This window comes from Panthera onca, chromosome B1 (genome assembly GCF_046562875.1).
Source record: "Panthera onca isolate mPanOnc1 chromosome B1, mPanOnc1 haplotype 2, whole genome shotgun sequence".
NCBI classification, from domain to species: Eukaryota; Metazoa; Chordata; class Mammalia; order Carnivora; family Felidae; genus Panthera; species Panthera onca.
The window spans coordinates 161,500,189-161,519,909 of NC_138342.1; the positions used below are offsets into that span (position 1 = coordinate 161,500,189).

Here is a 19,721-nt window from a genome sequence, read left to right on the forward strand (position 1 = left end):
GCTGTCGTTTCTTCGTGCTCTTTCTTTTCCAGTGAATTCCTTCATTTTGTCATTTTGAAGGGAGAAAAGGAATTAATGAGGTAGAAAAATTAAAATTAAAAAAATTAAAATTAAAAAAATTTAAAAATAAAAATTTAACACACACACACACAAAAATCAAATATATGATGCTAGATCCTAGGTGTGTTTTGGTCTGGATATTGAAGGTGGTTTGACAATTAGAGAAAATAAAAAGGGGGGGAGAAAAAAAAGGAAATCGTTTGAGAATTTGAAAAAATGAATACACTGAAGTAGACTAAAATGAGATGATGGGGGTAAAATAGAATTTGAAAAAATATATAGAAAAATAAATATAGTAGAAAAAAATTAAAGAAAAATATTTTTAATAAAATTTAAAAATAAATATGAATTTTTTCTTTTATTGTATTAAAAAAGAAAAGAAATGAAAAAGAGAAAAAAGATTAAAAAAGAAAAAAAGAAAAGAAAAAAGAAATAGTTTGAAAATTTGAAAAAGTGAATACACTGTAGTAGACTAAAATAAAATAATGGAAGTAAAATAGAATTTGAAAAAATTTACATAAAAGCAAAAAATAGTATTAAAAATTAAATAAAAATATTTTTAATAGAAATTGAAAGTAAAAATGAAGTCTTTCTCTTTGTGGATTCAAGAAAAAGAAAAGAAACAAAAAGAGAAAAAAGAAAAAAAAGAAAAAAAAATCGTTTGAAATTTTTAAAAGGTGAATACACTGAAGTAGACTAAAATAAAATGATGGAAGTAAAGTAGAAATTGAAAAAATTTACACAAAAGTAAAAAATATAGTAATAAAAATTAAAGAAAAATATTTTTAATAAAAATTGAAAATAAAAGTAAATTTTTTCTGTTTCTGTATTCAAGAAAAAAGAATTGTAAAAGAGAAAAAGAAAAAAGAAAGAAACTTGAATAGATGAACCTGGTAACAGATTGAAGTAGGACTGAAATTGCTTTCTTTTCCCCTAGAAGTCAGTCTACATAGCTCTTTATAGTCCATAAATTAAGCCGGCGGTGAGACTTCTGTTCTTGAAGAGCCAAGTGGCCCAGTTGGGCAGGGCTCAGTGTAACAGCTCCGCTCTCCACTAGATGGTGCTGTTAGCCTACTGGGGTGTATTGTTGTGGGGCTCGTAGGTGCATATGTGCATGCACTTGAGCAGTGAAAATGGCCCCACCCAGCTACCCAGTCTGTTCTACCAGATCGCACACCCGTCCTCTGTCTTCAGTTCTTGTCCACTCCCTGCTTTTTCACTCTGTGACCAGGCTCCAGGAAGTACCTCTCTCCTGAGTTTTGTCTCAGATGCGGCTGTTTTCCCTGGCCCCTTACTTCCAAAGGACTGCAGCTTTGACCTGTTCCACCCCTCTGTAGGAGGGTCTCACCAAGCAATGGCCAAATGAGCAATGGCCAAATGTCGGCTGCACCCAGGAATGCCCGCTGGACCCTGCTGCTGCCTGTACCCTGAGACTGTGGCCAGGTGCCAGCCCGCCCCAGAAAATGTTCGTGAGACAGTGTAGCAGCAGCGTTTCAGGGATTATGGAAAATCACAACACACATCTGGCACCAGGCTTCAACCTTAATGACCTTGCTCCAGCACCAGCGAATGTGGCCACCTTCTGGGGTCTGTTGGGACCAGGTGGCTTCAACAGTTTGTACCAAATGTCCTTCCAGCTGTGGAACTGCTTTTCCCAGTGTAGCTCGAGAACCTCCTGGACCCCAGTCTGTTCCTGGGGATTCGCCCTTCCCACCAGGGCACTGCCAGGTATCGAGCTGCAGAGTTGCAGCCTTTGCACTCCCCTTGTTTACAGTCTTAATGGAATTTAAACCCTCTCCTTTCTCCTTTCTCCCTTTTTAGTTTAGTCCCTGTGGCTATTTCCAATTTTCCACTTTCTCTCTGGCTGCTTTTGGGGAGGGGTGCTTTTCCCGTATTCTCCCCCCTCCCCAGTCTCCATCCTCTGCCCGCAAAAGCAGTTCCCTACCTTTTGTGGCTTCTCACTCCCCAAATTCACCTCTCTGTACCGTGTACCTGCTGAATTCTGTGGTTCAGGTTGTACAGATTGTTGTGTTAATCCTCCAATCAGTTTTCTAGGTGTGTAAGATGGTTTAGTGTTGGTCTGGCTGTGTTTCATGGATGTGAGACACACAAAAAACTTCCATGCTGTCCGCCATCTTCGCTCCTTCCCGAGATTTTTTTTTTTAACCCCTGTACCAAATTCAGTATTTTCTTTAAGTGAGAAGACTCACAATTTCAAGTTTGGAAAAGTCCTAGATGTTTTCTCTTCAAATATTGAGTCTCTGTCATTCTAAATCTTCTGTGTCTGAACTCCTTCATGTTTCTTAACTGCTCTTTTTATATTTTATTACATTTCTGTTTGTCAAGTGTTCTGGGTGATTTCCCTAAACAATTAAAAAATCAGTAATCTTTTTTTTCCAGTTCTTTCATTTTTTGTTTAATGGGTTCTGTTTCTTTATTGGTCTCTATGGAAATCCCAAACATTCTTTTTTTTCTTTCTTTTCTTTTTTTTTTTTTTGGTCTGTTACTTGTAATTTTTTTTATGTATGAATTCTTTACTTTTCTCTGCCTGTGGACACTAACTCTCAGTGGCTTTTTTTCTTTGATTGTAAGGCCACCTTAAGCACCCATAATTATATCATGAGATTTCTGTGTATCCTGCTTTGTAGAATCTTCCTTGTGGAGATTATTTCATGTGTTACTCTCCTAAGTCATAAATGCTTACATTTGTTATACCTGGAGATCTAGAATTCATAGGAAGCATGGGCCTGTATCCTAAACCTAAAACTCATAAGGCTTGAGGTTCCTGTTTCTCTATTTGATATTTTTTCCATCCACATCCTTAAACCATTTGAAGCACTTAGAGTTTCTATGTCTCTAGGTGATCCTTTTCCATCTACACTTTTGAAACAATTACCTTGCTGCATCTCAAAGATTAATAGTAGCAGATTTTACTATCCTTCTTTTATGGCTTCCAAGTTTAGAGAAGGAGTCAGTGTAAGCTTTCTAGGAGGGCTCAACTCCTTATTGGCTATGTGGATGACTAATTCACCTACTTCTGGAGTCACTCAGCTTTTTTTTTTTTAACGTTTATTTATTTTTTTTTGAGACAGAGAGAGACAGAGCATGAATGGGGGAGGGTCAGAGAGAGAGAGGGAGACACAGAATCAGAAGTAGGCTCCAGGCTCTGAGCAGTAAGCACAGAACCCGACGGGGCTCAAACTCACGGACCGCGAGATTGTGACCTGAGCCAAAGTCGGATGCTTCACCGACTGAGCCACCCAGGCGCCCCAGGAGTCACTCAGCTTTAGTTCCTATTTACTTTTCATGCTTACAGTTTTCTCTCTTTTTAATACTATCATGGGAAATTTCCCTTTCTTCTTTTAAATTTTGGCTAGTATTTTGTGTTATTTTTTCACTATTTCTCTGTGCATGGTAGAAGGGGGAAGCTACCTTGTCAGCCCAGTCAGCTTGATTATCTAGAAGTCAGTGAGGGTTTTAAATCATGACCTGTAATAATTTGTTTATCAGTGGGTAAAACATTAGATTGGAACTTGAAGGCCAGAATCAGGCATTTAAAATTGAGCATATCCTGGCAAGTAAAAAGGAGAAAACTAATCTGTTCTCTTACTCCTTTCCCTATTGGGGATTTGATATTTATATTCTTTATGGATATGGTATGTGTATAAATAAGAATATTAATTGCATACTTCAATTTAGTAATCTCTTAAAATTATTCATTAGTGGCAATTAGTGATATAAAAGAGTTAATGCAGGTTACAAAATAGTCTGACATTCATTTGTTATGGATGCATATTTTTTTAATATTAACTTGGAAAGCATTATTTTCATTCTCATTTAGATCCAGATCAGAAAGCAGCAGCCAAACAGATACAGTCAGGTAAGTAAATTAGGAGGTGTCTTTTAAAGTAAGTATGTGGGGGCACCTGGGTGGCTCAGTCAGTTGAGCGTTTGACTTCGGCTCAGGTCATGATCTCATGGTTCATGAGTTTGAGCCCCGCGTCGGGCTCTGTGCTGACAGCTTGGAGCCTGGAGCCTGCTTCAGATTCTGTGTCTCCCTCTCTCTCTGCCCCATCCCCATTCATGCTCTGTCTCTCTCTGTCTTAAAAATAAACAAAACATTTAAAAAAATTCAAAATAAGTATGTGTTAAAAATAAGATTAACAAATTGATAACCAGCAATAAATTACTAAGTATCAATTGAGCAGTAACAATTGGTAAGGTGCTATATGAAAAAATAACATTAGTATTTGCCAATCTAATAACTAATGACTATTTGTCTAGAAAAATCAATGTCTTCTTACTTTGATTTTGTTAATGTATGTTGGGGTTTAGTTTTTGGAAACAAAGGAAAAAATGATTGGTTAAATGTTTATGGAGCTAACTCATAAATGGGAAGTTTACCTCTGTATTTATAGATTTTTACAACTAGAAATTAAATGTGCATGCTCATGAACAACTGAATGAATTCTTACCCTAGTCACTTAAGAAAACTTTGCTGAAGAGAAACATCATAATAAAATTTTGTAAGTTTATTTACTTATTTTTAAAGAGACAGAAACAGCATGAGAAGGGGATGAGCAGAGATAGAGGGGGAGAGAGAGAATCCCAAGCAGACTCCCTACCAACAGCACAGAGCCTAATGGTAGGGATCAAACTCACAAAACTGTGAGATCATGATCTGAGCCGAAACTGAGAGTCGAAGGCTTAACTGATTGAGTCACCCAGGTGACCCAAGAAACAATAATTCTATGGGGGTGTCTGGGTGGCTCAGTCAGTTAGGTGTCTGACTGTTGATATCGACTCAGGTCATGATCCCACGGTTTGTGGGATCTATCCCCACATTGGGCTCTACACGAACAGTTCAGAGACTGCTTGGGATTCTCTCTCTCCCTCTTTCTCTCTGACCCTCCCCTGTTTGTAGTCTATCTTTTTCTCTCTCAAAATAAATAAACATTAGAAAAAAAAACACAGTAATTCTACATCTTCCATAGCCTTTCAGTATCACAAAAGAGTTTTAATTAGATTTCCATCCATTTCCTGAAGGGTGGATATTTCTGTATAATAAAGCAGTAAGTCTAGTTTCCCACATCTGTCATTTTTGGGTTTGGGGTCTTTCTGCAGATATAAAATGTTTAGGAGTTTTCACACCCCTCTCCCTGACTTACAATCTTTATTTACTTGTGAGGAAGTGTTGGTGTTATTCCTTATGTGTTCTTCCAAAGTCCACTGCTATTCCAAAAACACTTCCAGATCTATAGAGTAAACCTTGTAGGCTGTACAACATGGTTATATAATTTGTCTTATTCTAGATGAGAGCTTCCTCTTCAATAAGAATGCCTGCCTTTCTTTATTTCTCTTTTATTATGACAATCTCTTTATAGTGACACTTTGAAATCATGATTTACCATCACCAAACTAAAAAAAAATTGATTTTCATTTAATAATGATAATAGTAATATGTCCTCTCTGTGTCAGGGAGTTTTCATATGGTACTCAAACACAGCAAGTCTCAGGTACTTTTCCTCAACTTGGACATATGTCTTATTATACTGTTATCTCAGAAAATAAAAGCCATGATTATCTTTCTCAGCATTGTATAGCCAGCCTGTAGTAGAATTCTTGGTTAATGCTAAGTGCTCAATAAATATTTGTTGAATGAATGAATAAATGATTACTTTTAATCTCCCCCTGCCCCTCCCCACATGGGCAGCTAAACAAAAAACCTTACAAATCCAAAAGTACATAGATACGTACACACACATATACACATCCATATATCTATGGATGTTACAACTGCTGTGATGTTATAACTGTTCTCATTTCTTCTCTCATATTATCTCTCATCCTAAAACTTGTTGATATAATTCATCTCTTCTAGGGTCATTATTCACCTACATTGGGTGAGGGATGATAACATTAATTATAGGAAAATTTACATTTCAGTTGGAGTAGTATAATTTAGGATGTTAATCCACTACACTAACCTTCTGGCTTGGTGTGTACTAGGGAAACATTTTTGGGATAATTATTCATGTAAGTTTTAATAATGTCACTTGATACTATTGCTTTGCTTTACTAACATAAAATCTACACTATAATTTTCAGGTCATTTATTTTTGGAATAATCCTTATCTGGTGGAAAGTTAGTGGGAAAGGCTGTTGAAGTCAAGGAATACAGAGAGGCGTGAATCCCAGTATCGTTATATTAATGCCACTTTAAGCATCATTAATTTTTAAATATCTGAATTAAATTAATATTTCCAGTCTTTTCCTAAACAGTAGAAGGATCTTAGATCATTTAATAGCAAACTACATTATGAATCTTTCATATATTGTCATTTGAGTTTTAACTTCTAGGTTCTTTACCTACATGACTTCCCTTCCATTAGTCATTATTGTTGTTGTGATTATATTTACTAGGATCTAACAACATATTTACTAATTACTTTGTTCGCTATTCATTCTTGAACCCATTTTCTCATGTTGATTTTCAATTTCCCTTTTCCTGAAGTACAACCCTTTTAGTTTCAATTAGTGTCTATGGTTATAAGCATTTTGTGTTAAATGCCTGAACATATATTTTTTCCACACCCAGCTTTGAAAGAGAACCTGGATGATTATAGACTTATAGTTGAGAGTCACTTTACACAACTCTTTTAAAGCATTCTGTTGTAATGTGACATTTACTGTCATTGATGAGACCTCCGTTGTTAGTGTAATTAATTTCTTTATTCCTTTCCAATTAATGTGTGTTTGCTCTAAATGGCTTCTAAGGTTTCCTATTTGTCCTGAGTTTTGTTATTTTATTATGATATGTTCTGATATAATTTGTTCTTATTGATACTGATCTGGATTCAATATAGTCTTTAGATATCAATACTCAGGTCATTAATTCTATACAAAAAATCAGTTATTATTTCTTCAATTATTGACCCTTCCCCATTCTTTTTCTTTTCTTTAAAATGACTAATATCTAAAATGATTATATTGGGGAGAGTCTTCTCATTTTAGCGTCCATGTTTCTTAACTGGACTGTTCATGTACCGTACTTTTTCACCTCTCTATCTGGCATTGATTCCTTCATATGAGCTTCCAGATCACTCATTCTCCTAATGGTTATCTTTTTCATGACTTATTCCCATCTTACTCTCTGTGGAGATCTTAAATATTTCTATTTAAGTTTTTTATATTGTCCATTGATCTTAATGTGTGAATTTTTTGTTCTGCTGTGCTATGGCTGTGGCCATTTAACACACAGCAGTAGTTTGTAATTTAGACTTGTAAATGATGTCATCCTTAGGAGCCATGATTGGTCTCATGGGAATTCTGCATGCTGAGTTTACGCATACATTAGGAAGAGGGGAATGTTTCAGATTTGCCTGTCCTGGAGCATGAATGTTTCAATATTTTCTATATTTCCTGGCTCAAATTTGTAGGTAGTAGGATTAAGGAATTGAGATCCTGCCCCTCTACATAGTACAGGCCTGAAGTTTTACTTCTCTATGTGGCCCTTTTCCATCTACATGGATAAGCCAGCTTACTTGTTGCATTCCCAATGGCCATAATTTTTATTTGCTCTATTTAGGACTACTAGTCTCAGGGTTTGTTCTATCTTTCTAACATCTGTTAGAAACAGTGTCTTCTACTCCTTCCAAGCTACGGTTAGTAAAACTATGTCTCTTAGGATGTAAATCATTCATATTCCCTTGTAGTCATTCAGCTTTTGCTCCTGTTTTCCTTCTGAACTCTTAGTTTCTTCATTTTTTACTGACAGAAGGAAAAGCCTTTTTGGCTGTCAATCTCCATTGGATATTAAATTTTTGTGCCACCTTCTTCAGCTTTTCTGTGGAATAGAAAGGGAAAACTTTTCTTGTGGAATAGAAAGGGGAACTCTTTCCTGTCATTTCATTCTGCTAAATTGCCCAGAAGTAAATAAATGTGAGTTTTCATTTGCAAAATGTGGAAATTTACATATCAATGAATAAAAAAACTAACTTGAAGCCTGAAAGCCAAATTTAGGCCTTCATAGTCAAACTTACGTATTGTGCTTAGAAGTGGTGAAGAAAAAAAAAATGCATCTCTACCATCTTGATACTTTTCCCCACTGGAAGTTTTATATTTTGCATTATATGTTGTACTTGGTGTTGTGTAAATAAGAATATTACTTATTTGCATGTACCAAGTGTTAAGAGAGTTAGTTTTGGTATAAAATGGCTTGATCATCATTGTCAATTTAGGCAAGTTTCTTAACTGCTAGACATTATTTTTATTTTTTATTTTTATTTAGATCCAGTTCAGAAAGTAGTGCTCAAACATATACCAGCAGGTAAGTAACTTAGAAAGTTTTTCTCATAAATAAGTGTATCTTGAAAATAAGAATGAACAGGGGCACCTGGGTGACTCAGTTGGTTAGGCATCCACTTTTGATTTCGGCTCAAATCATGTGATTGAACCCGTGCAGGGCGTGCTTGGGATTCTCTCTCTCCTCTCTCTGAACCCCTCCCCCTGCTCCCTCTTTCTCTTTCTCTCTTTCAAAGTAAATAAATAACTTTTAAAAAAGAAAATAGTGAACAAATAATTGCTTACTATTTTTTAGCAGCCACAGATGATAAAGTACTGTCCTAAAAAACAATTTATCGGTATTTTTCGTTCTAGGAATAAATATTTATTAACTCAGTCTTTTTTCTCAGTTGACTAAATTTTTATTGATTCCCTACTCTTTTGATACACAGGAAAAAAACTAGTTAAATCTAATGAGACAAGATATCTATAATTATTATGTGGAAGTAACTCATAAGCAGAGCATTTTTTACATTCTTTATGATGAGGTACACAAAGGAAAATACTACTTTTTTGTTCAGATTACATTTATATCCACAAACTCAATATAAACAATGGAGTAAACTCCACTTAGAAGGGGTTTATCACAGAGATGGTATCATAAACACACTAAAATTCTTTGCTTCTCACAGCCCCGCAACAGCCCACAATTGTGTTAACAAAGGTTCTCTGAATTCTTCTTAAATTTTTAGTTTCCCATGCTCCACAGTTGTGGCCTTGTGATCCTTCTAAAGTCATCAAATATTTATTGGTCTTCTCACATTTCTTTCTCCCTTATTAGAATTTTAGTTTTCTTGTACTGTCTGACATTTTTCCTTAAAGTGTCTTTTAGTTACTTTCAATCTACTAGTATTCCAGAATATCCCTTTATAGCCACAGGTTAAAATTTCAGGCTGCACCACAACATTTATAGTTTCTATCCTTTCTGATGGAGTCACTTCCTCCATTAGGGAAGGTTATGGAATTTCTACATCCTTTATTCTCTCTGTTACTTTTGGATATCTCCTAACATAATTACTCTTTTATAGATGTTAGTTACATTCTCCCAACTAGGTATGAAAAAAGAGCTAATTTTCTTTATTGTCTCCATTTCCTGTCAAGAGAATGCTTAACACAATTCTTCCAAACTTTTGCTTACCTAGAAGCATCACTTTCCCTATATATACTCTGAAATCACTTGAGGGTAATGCTCTGTACACCTAGCAGAGTACATGCTTAAAGAATAAGTTGTTAATGAATGAGTGATTACTCTTGAACTTCACATACACACATAATTAATATTATTACTACTCCATTTGTCCCCTCTCCCATTATAGAATATGGGATTCACATAATCATCTTCTTCTAGAAGTGGTATTCAACTGGACTGAGGGATAGTCAAAGGCATGGTTAACACTACCAAAACAAGAATTTTTTTAAATGCTGGAAATCTAATGGGTTGTGCATGTCAGTAGACACAAGTCTAGGTCCCTTTATTGGTTTGGGGGAGAACTAACTACAGTTAACCTTTGAACAACATGGATTTGAACCGTGCAGATCCACTTACACATGGGCTTTTTGATAAATATATAAATATAGTACCATAAATGTATCTTCTTTATGATTTTCTTAATAGGCTTTCTTTTCCCCAGCTTACTTTATTGTAAGATACAGTTTATTTTATATATATATACATATATATATATGTATATATATATGAAGTATAAAATGTGTTAATCAACCCTTTATGTTATCAGAAAGGCTTCCAGTCAACAGTAGATTATTAAGTAATTAAATTTTAGAGGAGTCAAAAGTGTTATGTGTGGTAATCAACTCTGTGGGGGTTGACACCCTTAACCCCTTTGTTGTTCATGGGTCAACTGTATATTAAAAAGGGGTGTTTCATAGTGAGAATAGTTGGAAACATCTTCTTTAAGGTCTGAAGATATAAAATAGCAGAGGTAGGGAAAGGATGAGAAGGGTAAAATTATATCACTTATCACTGAATTATCTCCCTAATCTTATCATCTATATTATTTTCTCTGTCAATAAACCTCATTTAATTTGTCTTCAATTTATTATTTTTTTCTCTAATTCTGTTGGTTAGAGGATCAGAAAAAAATCTATGGATCCAAAAATTTGATTTTGACTTTTGGTAATAAGTAGTATAAATGTAGACATTTGGGAGATATTTCTTTTTTACCATTCTTTTGCAGGCAAAGAGGAAGAAACTTCCATTAAAAATATAAAATAACTTTATTGTATTGTATTGTATCAAACTAAAAGTATTATTTCGTTGTTTATTTAGATCCAAATCACAGGAAAGCATCCAAACATATAACAGTAGGTAAGTATATTAGAAGCTGTCTCTTAAAATAAATGTTTGAAATTAAAATGAAATTCATAATCTATAGTATTTATTGGGTAGTTTAATAAAGTACTAAATCAGAAACAATGTATTAATCTTTACTAATCTTATTATTGGTCTTTTTTCTTCATTCAATATTGTTCTCTTAAGTCTGTTGGGAACTATCTCTTGTGGGTAGAATGGAATTAAAGGGTTGAATCCAGTAAGATATCTGTTATGTAAATTAGTCTATAAAGTAAATTTATAATCAGGGCCACCTTATCCGTTAGGCATTGAAGGCACAATATTTAAGTCCTATGAGTTTCCAACTGCCAAAAACAAAACTATTTACAACATGAAAAACCAAACAGATTGGCCCCAAGATATGGAAAAGGTACAATTAATATATATTTCAATTTCTAAAAAATAATGCAGTTTGATTCATATTCATGAACATTTTATTGTATGTAGAAAAATGTAAGATTTTCTCATTTGCAAATACTTCTGATTAAAAATGATGCTTCTCCAGAAATCTCATAAAATTGTAGCATAAATGTTACTCATGGCCAAATAATTTCACAAGCAAAATTAACAAAAATTTTGTCTAGAATTTTTTTTAAGTAGGTTCCATTCCCAACGTGGAGCCCAATGTGGAACTTGAACTCATGACCCTGAGATCAAGACCTGAGCTGACACCAAGAGTCTGATGCTTACCCGGCTGAGCCACCCAGGAGACCCTAGAATCCTTTTTTTTGACATGTGAATTTTTTTGCTTGGCAGTACCCCCAGTTTCTATATTCTGCGATGGAAGGGAGTTTATTGTTCTCAATACCTTAAGCCTGTGTGTCTTTTTTCTCTTCCACAGTAACTAATAATTCCTTCAGAAGGCAATGGATATCAGAGAGTATCTCACTGAGAAATGAAAATTTCACCTTTGCTCCCTTGGTCACAGTTGAAGGAAACAATAAACTGAGTGTGGAACTATTTGCATGTGCATCTGTTTTTCTTTCTGCTTCCACCCCTGAGGCTGCAGTTCTGTCATTTCAGGGCCCTTAACTGAAGATACTCATCTCTACTCAGGCATCTCCATCCCAACCAGGCTCCCTGAGCTCTTTTTCCCAGTTCTCTACCACCCACTCCTGCTTACTTGCTTGGAGCCTCAGATGCTGGCAATCTGCATCAACTGCTTTTACTCAGGAAGAGCTCTGGGTGGTAGTCCATGTTCTTCCTCCTAGTCCTTCTCGCTGGACTTGGCTGGCTGTATACAGATCTCAGTTAATCCTGATATTTTCCTACCTCACCTTCCCCAAAACCCGAATCCATGGCTTCTGAGGGAAGCTGTGTTTGCCTTAAGGACTATGCTACTGTCTAGGACTCTTGCTCTAACCACTGCTTTTCCCTTGTCCCTTGGCTAAGTGACCCATAGGGTGAATCCTAGAAGACAGAAGAACCCAGAGAGCCTGGGCTTGGGTCTCAGGGGCAAAGGTTAATCCCTATCAGAGTTTAGTGGCAAGGCTGAAAAATTGAGTTAGGTAAAGTTTCTCTCATTTTCATTTTTTGAAATTTTGTATGAAATTGTTTACTTTTCCAATGAAATATTTGTCAGAATTCACCAACGAAACTGGAATTTTCTTTGTGAGTTGTACTTTAATTATGGATTCAATTTCTTTAACAGAGGACTATTCAGGTTTTTAATTTATTCTTGCAGTAGGTTTTTCATATATTGTAATCTTAAAGGAATCTATTTCATTTAATGGTCAATCATTTGACATAAAGTTGTTCTTAAAAACCTTTCTTAGTGTTATTAACCTTTTATGGGATCTTTCTGATCAGGGTTGATAAGTGTTTTCACATTAACTAAAATCTATTAATCTTTTCAGACCACCTCGTCTTTTTTTTTTCTTTATTGCATCTCTGTTTTCTGTTTCATTGATTTCTGCCTTTTTAAAATTTGCTCTTTTCCTAGCTTCTGGAAGTGGAAATTTAGTTCATTTATTTTAAACATTTTCTAAATATTTTAAAGGTGTAAATTTGCTCTATATACTTCTTTAGCTTCATTTCATGAAATGTGATATGTTGTATTTTTATTATTCTTCAGGTTAAAATATTTTCTTTTTCTTTTCTTTTCTTTTCTTTTCTTTTCTTTTCTTTTCTTTTCTTTTCCTTTCTTTTCTTTTCTTTTCCTTTCTTTTCTTTTCTATTTTTTTTATTGTGGATGTTTTCCTATTTGACCTTAATTTTTGCCTAGTAGTTTTCTTTTAATTTTGTTTTTAAATTTTATTTTTAATTTACATCCAAGTTAGTTAGCATATAGTACAACAATGATTTCAGGAGTAGATTCCTTAGTGGTCCTTACCCATTTAGCCGATCCTCCCCCCCAGAACACCTCCAGTAACCCTCAGTTTGTTCTCCATATTTGTGAGTCTCTTCTGTTTTGTCCCCCTCCCTGTTTTTATATTATTTTTATTTCCCTTCCCTTATGTTCATGTATTTTGTCTCTTAAAGTCCTCATGAGTGAAGTCGTATGATACTTGTCTTTCGCTGACTAATCTCACTTAGCATAATACCCTCTAGTTCCATCCACGTAGTTGCAAGTGACAAGATTTCATTCTTTTTGATTGCCGAGTAATACTCCATTGTATATATACCACATCTTCTTTATCCATTCATCCATTGATGGACATTTGGGCTTTTTCCATACTTTGGCTATTGTTGATAACACTGCTGTAAACATTGGGGTGTATGTGCCCCTCTGAAACAGCACACCTGTATCTCTTGGATAAATACCTAGCAGTGCAATTGCTGGGTCATAGGGTAGTTCTTTTTAGGTCAAAATATTTTCTAATTTTCACTTTGATATCTGAATTATAGGTTACTTAGAAGTGTATTGTTTAACTTCCAAATATTTGGATATTTTCAGTTTAATCTTTTCTTACTGATTTATAATTAATTCAATCATAGGCAGGGAACATACATACACAATTAACAATTCTTTGAAATTATTGTTTTCTTTATGGTCCAGACTATGATGTACTTTGGTGAGTGCTCCATGTGCACTAAAAAATGTACAATTTGCGATTATTGAAAAATGTCAATAAAGTCAAGTTTGTTACCAGTATTTTTGAAACCTTTAAATTTTTTTTCCCTTTTCTATTATTTCCTGAGAGACATGTGTTAAAATTGCCTATTATTGTTGTTCATATGTTATTTGTTTTAGGTATATTATTGGTGTTTCACATGTTTTCAAGTTATATTTTAGTGCATATATCTTTAGGATTGGTATGCTTTTCTGATGAAGTAACTGACCCTTTATCACGACATAATTCTTTTTATTTCTAATAGTCTTAGTTTTTAATTTTACTTTTTTTCTGATATTAATACAGCCATACCAACTTTTTTACAGTTCTTTGCATACAGATATCTTTTTCATCCTTTAACTTTCAATGTATCTTTCCTTATATTTAAGATGTATCTGATGTAAACAGAATAGAGTTGAATCTTATATTTTTTAAATTCAGTCATATAATGTTTTCAAATTGAAGTGTTAAAAGCATTTACATTTAATATAACTTCTGATACTATTGGTTTTAAGTCTACCATTTTATTATGTGTTTTCTATTTGTCCCACATTTCTTTGTTCTTTCCCCCACCTCTGTTTTTCTTTTAGGGTAATTGAGGATTAATCTGTTTTTCTTCCCTGTTCGCTCTTGTAGCTGTCCTTTTTTTCTTTTTTAAAGTTTATTATTTATTTTGAGAGAGAGAGAGAATTACAGTCAGGCTCCACACTGTCAGCATGGAGCCTGATGCAGGACTTGAACACATGAACCATGAGATCATGACCTGAGCCAAAGTTGGAAGCTTAACCAACTGAACCACCCAGGCGACCCTCTAGCTGTCTTTTTAAATATTAATTTTTTTGGTGGCTACTCCAGAGATTATAACATTTATCCTTAATTTATCACAGTCTACCTTGAATTAGTATTATCCTACCTAACAACAGAATACTTTACAACAGTATAATTTTTGTTATCTCCTCCTACCCTTGGTGCTCCTACATTTAATTCTACACATTTAATAAATTCGACCTATATACTGCTATTATTTTCACCTGAAAGAGTCAATAGTGTTCTCAAAAATTTAGTCTTTTACATTTACCCACATGTTTAATCTTTCAGGTACTCTTCATTTCCTCTTACAGATCTGTGCTTCCATGTGGAATCACTTCCTTCAGTGTGAATAGCTTTCTTTAGTATTCCTTACAGTGTGCTACTGGTGGTGATAATTCTTTCACTGTTTTTTTATGTTTGAAAAAGTTTTTATTTATCTTCATTTTCATAAGATATGTCTAATTATTGCACCTAGAATTCTAAATTGCCATTATTTTCCTTTCAGCACTTTTATTTCTGTGTTTATTTGGTGTTTTGTTGTTTTTAAAGTTTTTATTTAAAGACTACTAGTTTTTAAACATGCTAGTTAGTTAGCATATAGTATAATATTGGTTTCAGGAGTAGAATCCAGTTGATTCATCACCTACATATTACACCCAGTGCTCATCCAAGTGTCCTCATTAATGTTCCTTGCCCATTTAGTCCATCCCCCTGCCCAACACCCCACCAGCAACCCACCATTTGTTCTCTGTATTTAAGAGTCTCTTAGGCTTTGTCCCCCTCTCTGTTTTTATGTTATTTTTGCTTCCCTTCTTTATGTTAATTTCTTTTTTTTTTTAATTTTTTTTTAACGTTTATTAATTTTTGAGACAGAGACAGAGCATGAATGGGGGAGGGTCAGAGAAAGGGAGACACAGAATCCGAAACAGGCTCCAGGCATTGAGCTGTCAGCACAGGGCCCGATGCGGGGCTCGAACCCACGGACCGTGAGATCATGACCTGAGCTGAAGTCGGCCGCTCAACCGACTGAGCCACCCAGGCGCCCCAATTTCTTTTGTATCTTAAATTCCATGAGTGAAGTCATATATTTGTCTTTCTCTGACTAGTTTCGCTTAACATAGTATACTCTAGTTCCATCCACATTGTTGCAAATACACACACACACACACACACACACACACACACACACACATATATATCTCCATCCATTCATCAGTTGATGGACATTTGGGCTCTTTCCATACTTTGGCTATTGCTGATAGCACTGCTATAAACACTGGGGTGCATGTGCCCCGTCGAAACAGCACTCCTGTATCCTTTGGATAAATACCTAGTAGTACAATTGCTGGGTCATAGTGTAGATCTATTTTTAATTTTTTGAGGAACCTCCATACTGTTTTTGAGTGGTTGCACCAGTTTGCATTCCCACCAGCAGTGCAAAAGGGTTCCTCTTTTGCTGCATACTCACCAACATCTGTTGTTGCCTCAATTGTTAATTTTAGCCATTCTGACAGATGTGAGATGGTATCTCATTGTGGTTTTGATTTGTATTTCCCTGATGATCAGTGATGCTGAGCATTTTTTCACGTGTCTGTTAGCCATCTGGATATCTTCTTTGGAAAAGTATCTATGTCCTTTGCTCATTTCTTCACTGGATTATTATTATTATTATTTTTTTTTTTTTTTAATTTATTTTTTGGTGTTGAGTTTGATAAGTTCTTTATAGATTTTGGATGCTAACCCTTTATCTGATATGTCATTTTCAAATATCTTCTCCCATTTTGTTGCTTGCCTTTTAGTTTTGCTAATTGTTTCCTTCACTTTACAGAAGTTTTTATCCTGTTGAGATCCCAATAGTTCATCTTTGCTTTTGTTTCCCCTGCCTCTGGAGACATGTCAAGTAAGAAGTTGCTGTGGCCAATTTCAAAGAGGTTGTTGCCTGTTTTCTCCTCTAGGATTTTGATGGCTTCCTGTCTTACATTTAGGTCTTTCATCCATTTTGAGTTTATTTTTGTGTATGGTGTAAGAAAGTGGTCCAGGTTCATTCTTCTGCATGTTGCTGTCCAGTTTTCCCAACATCTTTTGCTGAAGAAACTGTCTTTTTTCCATTGGTTATTCTTTCCTGCTTTGTCAAAGATCAGTTGACCATATAGTTGTGGATCCATTTCTGGGTTTTCTATTCTCTTCCATTGATCTATGTGTCTGCTTTTGTGCTAGTACCATACTGTCGTCATGACTACAGCTTTGTAATACAGCTTGAAGTTCAGAATTGTGATTCCTCCAGCTTTGCTTTTCTTCTTGAGGATTGATTGCTTTGGCTATTCAGGGTCTTTTGTGGTTCCATACAAATTTTAGGATTGTTTGTTCTAGCTCTGTGAAGAATGTTGGTGGTATTTTGATGGGAATTGCATTGAATATGTAGATTGCTTTGGGTAGTATAAAAATTGTAACTATTTTTTTTCTTCCAATCCATGAGCATGTAATATTTTTCCATTTCTTTGTGTCTTCTTCAATTTCTCTCATCAATGTTTTCTATAGTTTTCAGAATATAGATCTTTTACCTCTTGGCATAGGTTTATTCCTAGGTATCTTACTGATTCTTTTGCAATTATAAATGGGATTGATTCCTTGATTTCTCTTTCTTCTGCTTCATTATTGGTGTATAAAAATGCAACAGACTTCTTTTCATTGATTTTATAGCCTGCAACTTTGCTGAATTCATGTATCAGTTCTAGCAATTTTTTCTTCTGGGTTTTCTACATACAGTATTATGTCATCTGTGAAGCATGAACGTTTGACTTCTTCCTTGCCAATTTGGATGCCTTTTATTTCTTTTTATTGTCTAATTGCTGAGGTTTTATGACTTCTAGTACTCTATTAAGTAACAATGGTGAGAGTAGACATCCCTGTCTTGTTCCTGACCATAGAGAAAAAGCTCTCAGGTTTTCTTCATTGAGGATGTTATTAGTTGTGAGTCTTTTGTGTATGGCCTTTATAATGTTTGTGTATGTTCCCTCTATCCCTACTTCATTGCGGGTTATTTATCAAGAATGGATGCTGTATTTTGTTATATTTGCTATATTTGTTTCATCAAGAATGAATGTTATCCAGGGCCAGCTCCCTCCACCCCAGAAGTGCACACCACAGCTCCACTCTGGGGAAAGTTGTGCACTTCCAAAACCTCAGAGTTTGAGCTCCAAACACTGTTTGCAAAAAAAACAAACAAACAAACAAACAAAAAAACCACCACACACACACACACACACACACACACACACACACACACACAACAACAACAACAAAAATCCTGTGGAATGCAGCACTTCTTGATCCCTAATCCATGGTCCAGAGAGGTTTTCCTCCTGTGTGAACTCAGTGCCACACTTTCTCCACCCATCTCTCTTTCTCTCCCTTTTGTCTTTCCACAGGAAGGGTTCCCTCCCCTCCATAGCACCACCATCTTTCTCTACCCCAATTCACTTCCACGCAACTTCTACCTGCCACACTGTCTCCCTCCAACAGTGGAGATTCTTCTGCTACTTCTCAGATCATTTTCCTGGGTGTTCCAAGTGATATGACCTCAATATAGCTGTGTTTGAGGGACAAGGAAAGCCCCGGGACCCTACTTCTCTGCCATCTTAACTCCTCCACCTTGTCAGAAACTTCTAACCATGACTGTTTCTCTGAAGACAAATAATATGTGAAAAAAAGTGGCACTCCTCTCCCACAATAACAGGCACTGCAGCAGCAGAGCCAGTGGGTGAAATCCTGTCTTCAATACCCACTATGTTAACAAGGCAATTTTACAGAGCCTGTGTATGGAACTCTGACTTCCACTGCCACCATCTTGCAATAACAAGGTGATGGTCCTCTCTAGTTAAGTCAGTGAGTGGAATCTTGATTCAAATGACAGTTTTTTCCTCAGAAATAATGGAGGACAAAGAAGTAACAGAACATTTATTTTCAAGTGCTAAAAGAACTCTCAACACAGAATTCTATATCCAGAAAAAATACCTTTTAGAAATGAAAGTGAAAGACATTCTGAGATAAAGAAAAAGAATTTGTAACCATCAGACCTGTTCTAAAAGAATAGCTAAAGGAAATTGGTAAGAAAGAAAGAAAATTGTATTAAAAGCAAACTTGGAATACCAGAATGAAAGAACAATGGAAAGGCTAAATACATGGGCACATACAATAGATTATTCTTTTACTGTTGAGTTTTGAAAAGTGTGATGATTGAAAGCAAAAACTGTAACTGCTAGATAAAGTTCTCATTATATGCAGAAAAATATTTGAGACAATGATATCATAGTGGGGATCACTTTGTGTGGATGTAAAGGGGCCTAAATGATGATAAGTTACCAACATTCCACTTCAAGTGGTAAAATGTTAATACCAGCAGACTGTAATAAGCTGTATGTATATATATTGTAATCTCTAGAACAACTACAAAGAAACTTTTAGTTTTTACATGTTTATACAGTTGTTTTAGTGTATACTGTTTTTATATGGTCTTTAAAAAAATAGTATAAATTAAAGTGTGGTGCTGAAAAATGTTCAAATAACTTATAAAAAGTCAGGAAATGGGAAACAAAGAGTGGGAAGAAACAGAAACCAAATAACCTGATGGTAGGGTTAAATTCTTATATATCAATAATTACATTATATAAAAATGGCAAACACATCAATTGAAAAACAGGGATTGCAGAAATCGATATTTAAATGACACAAATTTCTAAAAAAAAATCTCCCTTTAAATATAACATATGTAGGTTAAAGGTAAAATGATGAAAACAAATATATGATGCAAACACTAATCAGGAGAATGCTTTAATGGCTATATTAACATAAAAGTAGACTTCAGAGCAAAGAAAAGTTCCAGAGTGACATTACATAATAATAAAAGGGTCAATCCACCAAGAAGACATAACAGTATTATATGTATGTGAACAAAACAAGGGAGTTGCAAAATATGTGAAGCAAAATTGACAGAACTGAAAGGAGAACTCCATTATATTATTATCAGTTGAGGAATTCTCCATCTTTCTCTCAGTACTTTATAGGACCTTAGACAATAAAGGTATAGAAGAAATGAATATCCCATC

The 19,721-nt window shown here is 35.0% G+C and overlaps 1 protein-coding gene across 5 annotated transcripts in view; it reads left to right on the plus strand.

Annotated features, from left to right (window-relative positions):
- The window catches only part of ADAM32 (ADAM metallopeptidase domain 32), a 174,394-nt gene extending 162,681 nt beyond the window's left edge, over positions 1–11,713 (plus strand). For 4 of the 5 annotated variants that reach the window (XR_009615993.3, XM_060653505.3, XM_060653504.3 and 1 more), the window contains 4 exons: positions 3,902–3,940; positions 8,351–8,389; positions 10,691–10,729; positions 11,595–11,713. Coding sequence is in view for 3 of the 5 variants with exons in the window: in XM_060653505.3 (XP_060509488.1) it covers positions 3,902–3,940; positions 8,351–8,389; positions 10,691–10,729; positions 11,595–11,601 (124 nt within the window). In the remaining 2 variants the exon portion in view is untranslated. Of the gene's footprint in view, positions 1–3,901; positions 3,941–8,350; positions 8,392–10,690; positions 10,730–11,594 lie in introns of those variants that run through there. The other variant, XM_078445534.2, reaches the window with a different exon arrangement.
- The last annotated feature ends 8,008 nt before the right edge of the window (positions 11,714–19,721 follow it).